The sequence below is a fragment of the Onychomys torridus genome, chromosome X (assembly GCF_903995425.1).
Source record: "Onychomys torridus chromosome X, mOncTor1.1, whole genome shotgun sequence".
Classification (NCBI taxonomy): Eukaryota; Metazoa; Chordata; class Mammalia; order Rodentia; family Cricetidae; genus Onychomys; species Onychomys torridus.
Window position 1 is genome coordinate 83458021 of NC_050466.1, and position 14692 is coordinate 83472712.

General features: G+C 47.9%; 1 protein-coding gene and 1 pseudogene across 1 annotated transcript; one reads left to right on the forward strand and one right to left on the reverse strand.

Annotated features, from left to right (window-relative positions):
• Nucleotides 1-1356: 1356 nt before the first annotated feature.
• On the forward strand, nucleotides 1357-7290 carry LOC118574710 (annotated as a pseudogene).
• A 5474-nt stretch (nucleotides 7291-12764) lies between these two features.
• On the reverse strand, nucleotides 12765-14072 carry LOC118574711 (transcription factor SPT20 homolog). Its single transcript, XM_036175627.1, is given in 1 exon segment — nucleotides 12765-14072. A coding segment is annotated over 1 exon segment (1308 nt).
• Nucleotides 14073-14692: the final 620 nt, after the last annotated feature.

Below are 14692 nucleotides of genomic sequence, written 5' to 3' on the forward strand. Positions count from 1 at the left end.
CCATGGGGAGTCAGCAGAGCCCAGCACACTGAGTCTAGACAGGTCCAAGCCCCTTCCCACTTCACCAAGGCTGGGCAAGGCGTCACACCACGGGCACTGGATTCCAGAAGCCTGCCCATGCACCAGGGACAGATTCCTATCCCCCTGCCTGGATGCCCCCCAAACAGTTCAAGCCAAACAACCATCTTCCATATCCAGAGGGCCTAGTCCAGCCCCATGGGGGCTCCACAGCCACCAGTCCACAGTTCATGGGCTTCCACTAGTGTGGCCGGTCATCTCTTCACGTCCTCCCATCATGATCTCCACGTCCCTCACCTGCAGTATCTCTCCTCTGTCTCATCAATTGGATTCCCGGAGCTCAGCCTGGTGCCTGGTCGTGGATCTCTGCATCTGCCTCCATCAGTTCCTGGACAAAGGCTCTATGATGACAGCTAGGTTATTCACTAGACTGGTCACCAAAGTAGACCGGTCCAGGCACCCTCTGGACCACTGCCAGCAGACCAAGGTGGGGTCAACCTTGTGGATTCCTGAGAGCCTCCCCAGCACCCTGCATAACCTCTTACCCAACTTCAACAGAACATTTGCCTTCTGGTATGTCTTCCCTAGATGCTACTACAAGTCTTGAATAAATCCTTAGAATTTGTTAAGTTTGCCCAAAACAGTCTTTTGAAAAACTGTCCAGGATCAGGGAGATGACCCAAAGGATAAGCCTGATGACCTGAGTTCAATACCAGGGATCCACATAGTAGAAGAATGGAATTGATTCCTGTAAGTTGTTCTCCGACCTCCACATGCACATTCATTGGTGTGCACACGCAAATAAATAAATAAATAAATAAATAAATAAATAAATAAACAAATAAACAAATAAAATTTTAAATTTTTCAGAAGAAAAAAAAACTATCCTACCATCCTTAGGTTTCTAATTTCTTTCTGTCTTTTCCCACTGGAAAAGGGGAGGGCAAAGTCAGAGATCTTAAGTAGGCAAAGGAAGGGAAGGTAGCAAAAAGCCTCTCTCTCTCTGTCTCTCTCTGTCTCTCTCTTCCCCTCTCCTCCCCTCCCTTCTCATCTCCTTGCTCCCCACCCACCCACCCACCCACCCCCGTGTGTGTGTGTGTGTGTGTGTGTGTGTGTGTGTGTGTGTGTGTACACACACATTCCGGTGCACTTAGGATGCAACCAGCCTGCAAACACGTCTCTATGAAGAGCCTGCAGAACCGGCTGCTCCCTTCCAAGCCTTCCCTCCATCACTAGACCTCGCCCTTTTGCAACCTCAGCTGACACTGGAGGACAGGGCGAGGAGATAGTTGGGCTCCTGGTGAGAGGTTGCTTCTTCGTCCGGAGAGTGGGCGGCGAATGGCGGAGAACAGAGGCGTGCGCAGCTGTTTGGCGCTGCCAAACCACGTGGTGTGTGTGCAAGAGCGCGAAGGTAGCGGCTCGGGGTGCGGCTGGGGCGGGAGGGAGGCTAACCGAAAGGGGACGCTGGCGTCCCGCTCCCCGCCCCGACTCTGGCAGAACTACAGAGACGCGCTCCCAGGAACCTTGAGGTCTGCTTTGGGGAGGATTCTTGAGTGAGCTTTGCAAACGCTCTCTGGGGTTGCAGGGCTCACGAACCTGGAGTCTGGTGCCCCCTAGTGGACTAGAGACATCTGAACGTGAAGCACCTCGAGGATCTGAGTGGGTTGTGTGGCTCAAAACCAGAACACCTTTGCCACCGATCCCCTGCCCCACTGCCTTCAGAATGTGGAAAAGGGACCTAGGGCATCACCGAGGCTCAATGTGGAGGAGCACAGGGCCATCCTGCAGGTGGTCACAGAGGAGGAGAAACCCAGTTTAAAGCTGAACACAGACTGGTACAGGCAAGATTGCTTAAGCCTCTGTAATCCAGCACATGGGAGGCTGAACTGGCAGGATCCACAAGTTCTAGGCCAGCCTAGGATCACAGTGTCAGATCTCACAAAGGACCTTTCCCCTCAGGAAGATCTATGTCTCCTTTCCCTGGCCACAATCCTACTAGACTAGAGGAATTTGTAACGGCATCATTAGTTTTACCAAGCAAGGGAACACAGAGAGTTATAAGAGCCACCTAAAGCACCTGGAGTCACGTACTTGAAAGCAGGCATTGGAAAACATAAAATGGGGCCACATATATAGTCTGCCAGTCAATTGAGATCCATCAAGTCGTCAGTGACATATGCCAAAACACAGGACATAGACTTGGGAAGCAGACAGGAGAACTACATTATTAGTACACCACTTAATAGCTTTATTGCCTCGGTAAGTCCGATCCCAGTCACAGTTTCTTGATATGTAAGTAAGGGTAAAACCTAATGTGAAGTGTGTGGTGCAAACCTGTAATCCCAGCACGTGGAGACAGGGGGACCAACAGTTCAAGGTCATCCTCAGCTATGTTACAAGTCGGAGTTTGAGAGTCTCATCTGGGATACACGACACAAGCAATTCTGTCTCAAGAGTGAAGGAGAGAGGGAGCTATGGGGAGAAGCCCTGGTAGACGTTCCTAATGGATTAGGAAAAGGACTAGAGGACTCATGTATAAACAAACGGGAGCTACTGCTATCTATGCATATGTTGACCCTTGTTCTCAGTTCCCATGTGTGTCTTTGTTGGGGGGGAAGACCTAAAGAAGTTTATGGCCGAGCTAAAAATAAAAAAATTTAAAAAAACAACTAGAAAAAGAGCAAGGGTTGGATGTGGTGGCGCATGCTTGTAGTCCCATTACTCAGGAGGCTGAGGCAGATAGATCACAAGGAGTTCCAGGACAGCCTGGGCTACAGAGTGAGACCTTGCCTCAACCCCCCCCCCCAAAAAAAAAACCAAAACAACAACAAACCCGTAAAACAGAACCAAACAATCTCCCCAAAAGAAATGAGTAAGGAATGCTGACATGCTAATCATCATTCTAAACTCGGTGATCTGAACTTCAAATTTGGTTGTGACTTTCCTGGCAGCTAGGGGGTAAAAGGGAATGTGAGCAACCAGCCCAGCTGCGCTCAGAAAGAGTGGGGGAGAAGCAGCAGTCCTCGAGGGAGCTGAGGGCTCTCCTGGTTCCAGGGTTCAGAAGCTGTGTCAGGGCTTGACTTAGGAATGACCTAAAAGGTTTTCTTTCCTGGCGGTTTCCTAACACTTTCACAGGAGTGGGATCTACCAACTGGGACTGTGATAACTTCTGTAGCAGTTACTAGTCACAATCCTTCCAATTCCCTGCTCTGTTATGAGGTCACCCAGAGGACCTGTAGGCTCAGCTGCTCGTACCCCCAAGGAAATATTTTGTTACCCACACAGAAGCCTCAGGTTGACAACAAATCTCTTAAGCATTTAGGGGTAGTTTTAGATTAAATAGCTGAATTCAAAATATTCTTCCCTTTCTGCTCTCCCATCAAAGGCCACGGTCACCTTTCAGAAGCATTTATATAGGAAGTGAAGAGCCTTTGCCAAAAAGTACTACAGGTGAGCTTTCCCAGCCAACCGCTAAGGCACCTCAGCTAATCTGCATATGCTAACGTGGGTTCCAGGCAAGGCGTCAAAATAAGCCCCTGTCCTCCCTCGCCTTTACTTAATCCCCACATAGGTTTTGCTTTTACCATATGGTAATTATTTCCAAATCACAAGTGCAAACACTCACTCTGATTGGAAAATTAGCAGATTTCAAACTCAGGTAATTTGTCCCTAATGAGGAACTTGTTGAACTGAATTTAACAATTAACTCGAACATCCTTTGCTGCCTGCCGCTGAGGCAGGGAGTGGAAGACAGAAGGGCTGGGGTCCAGCAAGTGAAGGCTGGGATGGGGCAAAGTGTGTTCCTGAGACTTAGGACCTCAGAGACTTGGCTGCTCAAATGTGTGTATGTGTGTATAATAGGCCCAGCTTGGAATGTATATGAACGTAGAGAGGCCGATATAGTAAGTGTTCTGTATCCACAAGCCACCTCCCATTGCTATGGAGAGGTATTCGGTTTTCTCTGATCTCGACCTCAGCAGCAATCTTGGTTCTTGTGCTCCCAAAAGACAACAATTCAGATAGGACCCAGTAATAGATAAAGAAGTGAAGGGTTTAATTAGAGCAAGCAAGGAAGCAAGAACGAACACTTTATGGGGAAAATGTGGGTCTAACCGAGCAGCCGAGACCTCAATCCTAGCAGGCATGGGACTTCTATCTCCCCACTCACTACCTGTACCTCTCCCAGGGTAAGCACTTCATGGAAAGGGATGTGCTCTTCATGGAAGCCCAGTTTTACCCAGAATCCAGTCCAAACAGATGCATAAGATACAAAACTATTCATAGGGGTTTAAGTACCCTTAAAGTTGTTGAAACGTTCACTAGGGAAGAGTTAACAGTAGTCTGTGCATGCTCTCTTGGAGATGAAGTCTTGAAGTTGCTTTAATCTGCCCTTTCTAGCAGCGTGGACCACTTTCTCCAATTGTCCCTTACATGCTGATTTGGGGAAGTTTGGGAAGCTGGTCTATCTGGAGTCTACAATTCCAGTTAACCACCACCATATAGCTTGATCAGGTCCCTGATCAAGCCTGCCTGTTGTTCCCTAGGTCTGCTATTTCAGGCTGTATTAATGGAATATGTTTAAGAAAATCAGAAGCAAAAAAAATCCGAAGCAGTACACAGACGTTGGTGCTATTGGTCACTCTCTCCTGGAGCTAACCTCCTGCTTAGCGCCACCACTGTCCATTCATGACTGATCTGGTATCAGCTGTGCAGAAGGAACTGCAGACCTGGAAGACAGATATGCAAGAGTACTGGAAGGAAAACCAAAAAGAGAGGGAGGACCCCCCCCCCAATTACTCAGGCTCCCAAGTCCCTTGGGAAGGTGAAATAGATGAGTTTTAGTTACCTGCTGAGATGTTAGGGTCCCCTTCCTGGACATTTTGCATGTGACTCTGCAGAGCTTTTCAAACCATTCTCTTTTACCCTCTTGCTCCATGCCTGGCGCCCCTTAGTTTCTGCAGATCACAGCCCAGCTAAGCACAGACTGTAAGGATTTCAAGTTCACCCCAGCAGAGGGATCACCACTGTTACTGTGAGCTTCCGTGAACTTCAGTCACAAGGTCTGGCGCTCAGGTCGTGCTTGAGACTGCTCTGCATCCTGCTCTGTTCCTTCATCCTGTCAGAACGCCAGTAACACCGCCCAGAAAAAAAGCCATAAACCCCATGTGGCTATGAAGCACTCCAAAGGTACCTAGTGAAAATGAAGAGCTAAGGTTTAAATTTTGTTTACCTGAAATTATTTCGAAACCTGAAAATTGCAGCGCATGCCTTTAATCCCAGCACTCGGGAGGGGGAGGCAGGCAGATCTCTGTGAGTTCAAGACCAGCCTGGTCTACAGAGCGAGTTCCAGGACAGCCAGGGCTACACAGGGAAACCCTGTCTCAAAAAACGAAAAATAAAATAAAATTTAAAAATTGATACTTGATTCACCTATAATTAACAGGAAAATTATAAGTACATTTGAGAATTGAGTCTGCATTTTCTTCTTTTGTGACGAAGATTGTTTATGTATACATGTGTGTCTGCACATGCACGCACATACTGAGGAAGCCAGAAGAAAGGAGTTGGATCCCCTGGAGCTGAAGTTAAAGGCAGCCATAAGCCACATGACATGGGTGCTGAGAACAAAATTTGGCCATGTATTTGTGTGTGTGTGTGTGTGTGTGTGTGTGTGTGTGTGTGTGTGTGTGTGTGTGTTGGGAGTTGGGGCCACTTGGAGGCTAGAGGACAACCTCAGCTGTCTCTTCCAGGGACCATCTACCTATTTTTTTTTAAGCAAGGCCTCTTATTGGCCTACAACTTGTGAAGTAGGCTACACTAACTGGCCCGTGAGCCCCAGAGACCTGCTTGCCTCTGCATGGCTTTGCCAGTTTTGTTGTTTTGTTTTGTTCCTTTTTCATGTGGTTTCTGGGATCTCAGACTCCTTCATCACGCTTGCAATGTACATATCAAGTATACTTTATGAAACTTTAGCGTCTCAATTGAGACAATGTCTATAGAGTTAGAACATCGGGTCTAAAACTATATACAAGGTCTCATTGAGAATTTGTAAACATTGATAAAATGGAAATGATAATATTTTAGATGGACTGGACTGGACCAAATAAGTTTTATTGAACTAACATCTCTTGTTTTGTTGTTTGGTTTTTTGTTTTTTGTTTTTTGTTTTTTTTTTAAATGTGGCTATGAGAAAATATAAATTACACATGGGGCTCATGTTACATCCTATGTTTTTGCTGTGTGAGATGAGATCACGATATCTAACTGGACTGGCCTCAAACTACTGACCTTCCTGCATCATCTTCCAACTGTTGAGATTATAGTCATATGCCACCACACCAGCTTTCCAGTAGGATTTTCACAGAACCGTATGGCAAAGACACTCCCTTCAAGTATCTTGGAGGAATTAGCGTGTTCTCAACATCCCTCGTGACAAAGGCCCTCTTTGGCCACACATATCCTGCTATGCTAAGGCTACCTGAATATTACTGGATGCTCATTTGTGATACCATCTTCTGTGTAATCTGTTGAATAATTCTGCTCCACCTACGTTCATATAACCCTGTCACTATCAACACACTTTGAAAAGGTTCTGGAGACGTTCTCGCCCAGAGTCGCCGCGGTTTCCTGCTTCAGTAGTGCTTGAACCGAACCGGCGCTCCACCCCTCCGACCCCAGCCGGCTGCCCTGATCCAGAACCCTTTGCAACCTCATAGCTCCACTGCTCCAGCTTCGCCACCGCACCTCGCCCCGCCGCTGCCATGACCACCGAGTCTCCCTCGCAAGTGCGCCAGAACTACCACCAGGACTCGAGGCTGCCATCAACGGCCAGATCAACCTGGAACTGTGTGCCTCCTACGTCTGTCTGTCTATGTCTTGCTACTTCGACCGGGATGACGTAGCTCTGAGGAACTTTACCAAGTACTTTCTCCACCAATCTCATGAAGAAAGGGAGCATGCTGAGAAACTGATGAAGCTACAGAACCAACGAGGCGGCGGAATCTTCCTGCAGGATATCAAGAAACCCCCAGACCCCGATGACTGGGAGAACGGGCTGAATGCCATGGAGTGTGCACTGCACTTGGAGAAGAGTGTGAACTGGAACTGCACAAACTGGCTGCTGACAAAAACGGCCCCCACTTGTGTGACTTCGTTGAGACCCATTGCCTCAATGAGCAGGTGAAATCCGTCAGAGAACTGGGTGACCACGTGACCAACCTCTGCAAGACGGGAGCCCCTGAAGCGGGCCTGGTGGACTATTTCTTTGACTAGCACACCCTGAGACACAGTGATGAGAGCTAAGCTGACTTCCCCAAAGCCAGGAGTGACTTTACCAGTCACTGAGGCCGGGCATGCATGTCGGGCTGCCTTTGTCTTTTCTAGAAGTCGTACCAAAACAACCGCTTAAATTCTTTAATTTGTACCATTTCTTCAAATAAAGGATTTGGGTACCAAAAAGGAAGGAGGAGGAGGAGGAGGAGGAGGAGGAGGAGGAGGAGGAGGAGGAGGAGGAGAGGGAGGGAGAGAGGGGGGAGAGAAAAGGTTCTGGAGGCATGATTTTTGAAAAACTAATTTTGAAAATAAATAGATAGATGGATGGATGGATGGATGGATGGATGGATAAACAAACAAACAAACAAACAAACAAACAAACAAATAAATAAATAAATAAATAAATAAATATTATGTTGAGGCCAGAGAGATGTCTCAGAGGGTAAAAGTGCTAGCCACAGAAGCATGCCAAGGCAAGTTCAATTCCCAAAACTCATGTAAAAATGCAGGTGTTCTGGCCAACAGCTATAATCCCAGTGCTCTCTCATATGAGATGAGAGGTGGGAACTGGAGAATAACCCTAAGCTCAAGAGCTATCTCCCCTGGAGTACACAGCAGCAGAAACAGCATGAGAGACCCTGCTTCCAAAAAAAGGTGTAAGACACATGCCCAAAGCTGTCATCTCATCTCTACAAATACTTACACTTACACACACAATTAATTAATTTTGAAATTGTCAAAAAAAAAAAAAGAAAGAAAGAAATGTTCCAGGTTCTCATGACACTAAAGTCAAGTGAAATCATAAACCATAGCTCCAGGGTCTGGGTTGATGTCTGTAGCTCCTGTTGCCACTGGGGGCTATACAGATGTCCAGTGTCTGGACAGCCAACACAGGCTACGGACCACAGGTGGGTCATAGGAACCATGAGTGTTGAAATATGAGGGCCATGCTGAGCTGGCCCCACCCTTTACTGAACCTCAGATGGCTTGCCCTCCCCCACTCAGGATCGATGGTCCCACCCCTTACCAAGGTTGTGGAAGAGCTGGCACCGATGGCATGGGCATAGAGAGCTGGCTCTGCCCCTCACCTGAAGGGGCAGTCCTAGTGGCTCAGACCCACCAGCTCAGCTACCACCCAGACCCACCCCCTGGGCCTTGGGTTGACACACCCTATCATCTGCCCCATCTATGACCTGCTGGGATGTCTGCAGGGTCTGGTCCTGTGAGATCAGTAGGATCTCCATGACTCAGGACAACAGCAGGATATCCAAGAGTTTTGGTGCTGGTCCCAGTGAAAATGGAGTGCCAAAGGCCTTGAACCAGACCAATGACTCACTGCAATGAACATTTTCAGGTGGAGCTAATTGGACAAAGAGGTATACTGTGTGACACACCACATGCCATGGATGAATGAAGAGGTCTTGGAAAGACACAGGAGAGGGGTGTTTTTTGTTTTGTTTTGTTTTGTTTTGCATTTAATTAATTTGGGGGGGTCTTTTGGGAGGCATGCTACAGGGGTGAGGGAAAGATATGGAGGGTCTGAAAGGTAAGCATGATCTGGATGCATGATGTGAAATTCCCAAAGGATCAATAAAGAATTGTGTTAAAAAAAATAAAATGTAGCCAGCTAATATTCTCAATAGGAACAATACACAAAGTGGTAGCAGGGTGAAGATAATTCCAGGGAAATAAACAGATGCCACTAACTGGTCATTGGAAACAAAGATGAATTTACTTGCCTGTCTGAAAAGAAAGGGCACATCTCTCCAGCAGAACACTCTGCTTATTGGACCTGAAGGGACCAGTTACAGCTCAAAGGGAGGAAGGACAGGAAATCCAGCAGCATGCTGAGGTCAGATCTGCTTGGCTCTGAAGGCTGAGCTTAAGTTCTCGGTAACTGCTCCCTGGACCAGTTCACTTCTTCCAAGGGCAGGCTCCACTCCCAGCGATGTCCAGGAGGCTCCAGTCAAGCTCACTGTCCCTCTGGTGGCCGAGGGGACCAGCTGCTTGAAGGAGGCCAAATCTTTGTTGAAGAGCACCAGCAGGACCTCGGTATAGGTTTATGCCAGTGACATCACAGTTACTGTCCCTTCGCTAATCTTTCAGAACCGACAGGCCAAGTTTCCACTTCTTAGGGCAAACGGCAAATAAACATACATGTGCACTTACAAAGGCAAATAAACATACATGTGCACTTACAAAGGCAAATAAACATACATGTGCACTTACAAAGGCAAATGTCATGTAGGCAGATTATCCTTAAGAGTTACTAAAGAACAAAACATAACCAGTAAAATAACACCTGTACACGAATGTGGGCAGCACCACTACCCACAGTAGCCCAAAGGTGGACACAGCCCGAACATGGATAAACAGATCAGGCCATATACAGACAAGGCAATGTGACTGTGCCGAGCAGGCTCCAAGTGCTGGTATACAGTCCAAGATGAATAAGCATCAAACACGTGCCAGGCAAAAATGTAGACACAAAATGTACAAAGTTGTACAAAACACTGTATAATTCACCTAATATAAACACCGACAACTATTAAATCCATAGTGCCACAGAGCAAACTGCAGTTGCCAGTGGCTGAGGGCAGGGGAGGATGCCTTCCTCCGTAGTGCTTAATAGGTCCAGGACTTCTTTGGAAGTGCTGAGCATGTCTTGGCAACAGACAGAGCGGCTGGCCTCACAGCTCTGCCACTGTCGTCGTTAAGTGCTAAGGTATTTATGGGAACGTCAACGTTACCTTGGCACAGGTAAACGTTTGTTACAGAATTCATCACACCTTGACTCTCTCCTATTTTGGTAGTTGTGAGCCTAGCCTTTACCTGCTGAGCCATCTCTCCAGCCCAACACACCTCGACTCTCTAAGGAAATAAAGAAAAAAGGACAGAAGAGTTCAGTCCATTGAAACAAGGAAAACGGGAATGAGGTGATCTGGCAGAGGGTGTTAACAACGGAGGAGGAATAAACAGAATCAGGGGAAGGGCAGAGGAGGAGGACATCTCACCTAACAGCCTCAGAAGGCTGGGGCACTGCAGAAGCAGACCAGAAACCTGAGTTTTCAAGTGCTTATTTCCTTCGTCCAAGTAGCCTAGAATGTTCTAAGACATGCAAAGGGCCTCACGAGGAGAGCCACAGCAAGCCGTCCCAGATTGCCTCTTCCAGGCCAGTGGCAGGGTCTGGAAGAGAGCTGGGGTCTGCCTGAGCACCAAGTGCAGGGAAGCCTTCCAAGGGCTGGGCCGGTCCCGAACAAATCTGCTACCGACTCCCTTGCACAGGGGTGCGTGTCTAGGGGTACTCAATTTCAGGGTGACTGCCTTCCTTTGCTCCGGTCTCCTCTGGTGTTGGTTTTTCACAGTGTACTTGCAGCTCTCCCATTTCACACGCTGCACACAGGCCTTTAAACTACATTCCCCTGAAAGACATTTCTCCTGGCTCACAAGTCAATTCCTTCCGTATTTAACACAGGGAAATGATGTTGACAAAGCACCGACCTTCCATCACAGGCACAACGTGCATGAACCTCGAGGACTTCGTGCCAAGTGAGAAGGCTGCCTGATATAATAGCCACCCCATGTTTCCACACATGTGAGGTGCAGGGAGCACTCAGACTCCTGGAAAATTTTTTAGTACAGGGTGGCAGCCAGGGGCGGGGACAGGAAATGGGTGATTTGATGCTGAACAGTACAGTTTCAATCCTGACAAAATGAAGTTCTAGAACGATGTTGCACAACATTGGGATTGTACTAATACTGAGCTGTGTCCTTAAAATTGTTAAAATAGGCTGAGCAGTGCTGGTGCATACCTTTAATTCCAGCACTGAGGAGGTAGAGGCAGGAGGATTTCTGTGAGTTCAAGATCAGTCTGGTCTACAGAAGGAGTTCCAGGACAGCTAGAGTTACACACAGAGAAACCCTGTCTCTGGAAAAAAGAAAAAGAAAAGTCATTAAGGACAATACACTCTTTCCAAGAATTTTTTTTGTTAAAACAGCAAAATATGTGCTTGTTTTTAATCATTTACAAATAAACCTTTAAATCATTACTAACTTATTAACTTAAAGTATATTGTTGCAATTTTAATGGAAAAGACAATCTGGAAGAAACTAAAATTAATATAGTTTAGATGTAGATACACATAAAAACACTACAATAAACTTGACTCTATCAGCAACAAAGAGAATAAGAAATAAAATAGCACCAGTTTTAAATATTCATTCCTGTGTTCTATGTAAAATTCTAGTATTGAGCTTTTTTGTTTTTAAACTGTAAAACATTGGTACATTAAAAACACCAAAATTGAAGTAAAAGACTGAGAATTGATTTAGCTCAATGATGCATTTTTGAGAGACCATGGCAGGACTTAAAAGACTTTGGGGTGGTCGGTCGACCTCCCCTCCCCTCCCTGTACCTCTGTACTGCCCACCACTTGTCCCCGATGACTATGCTGAGGGGCTGCTCTGGGCACAGCCAGTATACAGGGCATGAATCTCTGCTGCACATTCTAGCCCTGAGCCTGCAGCTGTTCTATCTAGGCAGCAGGGGGCTGGGAGCTTTGTGAAGAAAGGAGGGTCTGCCCAGGACTCTGGGTACAGCCTACCTGACATACCACAGTTGCCTGAGGATGGTGAACCCTCGTACCCTCAGCAAGGTTAAAGAGACCAGTTTGCTGAGTTGGCCCTACCCACTGCTGAAAGCTAGCTCTCTGGCTGTGGAGGGCTAGAGACCCTCAGTGGCTGATGCTGTTTTGGAATGAACACATACAAAGGCTCTGGCTACTGGGGCCACTGCAGCTCTGGCTGTGGATAGCCCTGGCTGTGGATCCAGCCATGCCTCTGGCGGCGGCTGCTGTGGCTGCTGTATTTGTGACTCTGGGTGCAAAATGACAGAGCCAGGGTGAAGCCTGACAGTTATGGGGCCTGAAGTATTTTTGACAATTAATTTCACAGGGGTCTGCCCAGAGCGTTGTGGTGCTCTGATCTGGGTACCGAGCATCTGAGCTCTAGGAGGCAGAAAGCCTCTGGAAAAGGTGTCTCTAAATGCTGGGGCTCTGGTGGGGAAGCTCCACACCTGTGATGGACTACTCTTCAAAACAGGGGCTGCCTGTGTTAGGACAAGCAAATTGATGACATTTGGGCCAGTGCCACTGCTGGGGCCCTAGGTGGCTGGATGGCTCTCTGGTGAGCTGGCACAGGGTGTTAACACTATTCCTCTGACTTAGCACTGCTCACTCAGATTTGCTGAGCCAGGCTGGCCAATTTGAGAGAAGGAGCAAGTCTCGGAAGCTTCCTACCTCTGCCTGGCACTGAGGGAGGATGGATTGCTGGAGAGCCCTGTCCAGAGGTGGAGGCAGTGTGAACAGTGGAGCTGGTGTCTTAACTCTCATCTCTAAGACTGGGGATATCCCTGAATGAGATTTGCCCTTCCTCCTCAGGGAGGGCTGGCCGAAATAGATGGAGTCAGTGGATCCCTACAGCCTTTTGCTCTGGACAGATCCTTGGCACACACTCAATGCCTTCCCAGACTGAATCTTTTCCCCAGCTTTAGAACCAAGTGAGCAATCACTTGGGGCAACCTGGGGAAGATAGATCTGGCTATCACATCTGCCCTCTGTTGGTGGCCCTATTTCAGGAGAAAAAAAAAAAATGGGTCACTAAGGAACTGACTGAGTCATACTTGGCTTTGTTTCCCATGGCTGACTGCCCTCTTCACAACCAAATACATAACCATATTTTACCTCAGGAGCTGGCCAGGTTGTTGATGCTGAGTCATCATGGGACACGGGCGACTTTCCTCTAGCATATTTCTGCACATCCACCTCTGAAGGGGCCACCAATTCACAGGGTCTCTGTTTCCACATATCTACATACTTTCCTGCTTCAGCAATCTTTAGGTCATAGTCACCTGCTTTTCTTTCTGCTCGTTTTCTGCATGCAATCATTGTTGTAACATCAGGAGGACTTGTACGTATATACTTATCTCCCTCCAGTTCTTGATAGGGGGACGCATGCCTCTTGAAGCATTGTTTTGTGGGGTCAGTGTTCACCTTCTGCTCATTAAACAGCAGTCTGTTGGTCGCGCAGGTGACAGCAACAGAAGGATCCAGACACAGTGGCTCTGCTGTAGCTAAGAGCAGTTGGCTCTCAAGCTCAAGTTTTTCTTCCTGGGTCCACTGACGGTTATCACCTGTTATGGACTCTACGTCACTCACTAGAGACTGCATCGTTGGACGTAAGAGAATATGCCGAGTTTGGTAAGCAAGAGAGGGCACCGTAGACGACACAGTAGGCTCTGGACCAGGCTCCTCGGGAGGGTAGATGCTGCTGCACTGCCTGAAGTCTCGGATTTCTGCTATGACACACCCATGGTGGAAAACATTCACAGGAGACTTTTCCAGGACATCAATCAGAAAAGAAGGTAACTCTTCAGCATCCAAATATTCAAGCAGTTTCTGTCCTACATAAGACACTGGAAGGTGCTCTATAAGGACTCCATCTTTGTCCTTGAGCATGAGAGAATAGCCCTGATTTTCTGGGTACAGGTTAACCACTAGACATGGCAACGCCTCTCTCTTCATCAGCTTCTCTAGCAAGTTGACATTGCTTCGAAGGCCCTCTGCCTCAGGCTCTTTTTCACATTCCTCAACATAAATGTCATACAGTTTTTCCTGAAGAGATTTTTCCCCACTAGATGCAGGTCTCGCTGGAGGGGGTTGCTGCTGGACAGTCTCAATAATATCATCCGCCCGCTCCAAAGCCTCCTTTACATTTCGCTCCATCCTAAGAGCAAGTCAGGGCCCTTAAAGAAAAGAAGAACATGCCACATTGGAAATCACGGCTGTCAGCCATCATGTATTCCTGTGGGTTCACGACTTCATCACAACCCTAATTTAATGTGGCCACCAAGAAACCCGCCTCCCCACCTCACGTGACCCTCACGCAGCCGCCATCCTCCCCGCTGAGGTAACGGGGTCTAGAGGCTTAGGCCGCAGCCCCTTAGTTCACCGCCTGTGTCTGGTAGACGCCCGGGAAGCACCCCCTCAGGGATTAAAAAAAAAAAAAGCCTAAGAAACTGAGGAGGCCACTAACTTCTTAAGTTTCTAAGAATTCGGTACCTGTGGGTGTCACAGACACTGCCAGCCCTGAGTCCTCCGGTGGACTGGAGTGCGTCGACGAGACCCAGACCTCAAGTTCCTCGCGAAGCAGGGGCGCACGCCAGGGTCCCACTTCCTTTCTGGGGCGCGCGCGCGCACCACCCGCAGGGGATGATGGGGGGGCTACACTTCCGCTGGTGAGTGGAAGGTTGGGGGGAGGGCGTGGAGCACGCCTTCCATGGCACTTGAAAAGCTGTACGTACCACACCGAAGCATAGGCAAAGCAGCAAACACGAAGACCTCTT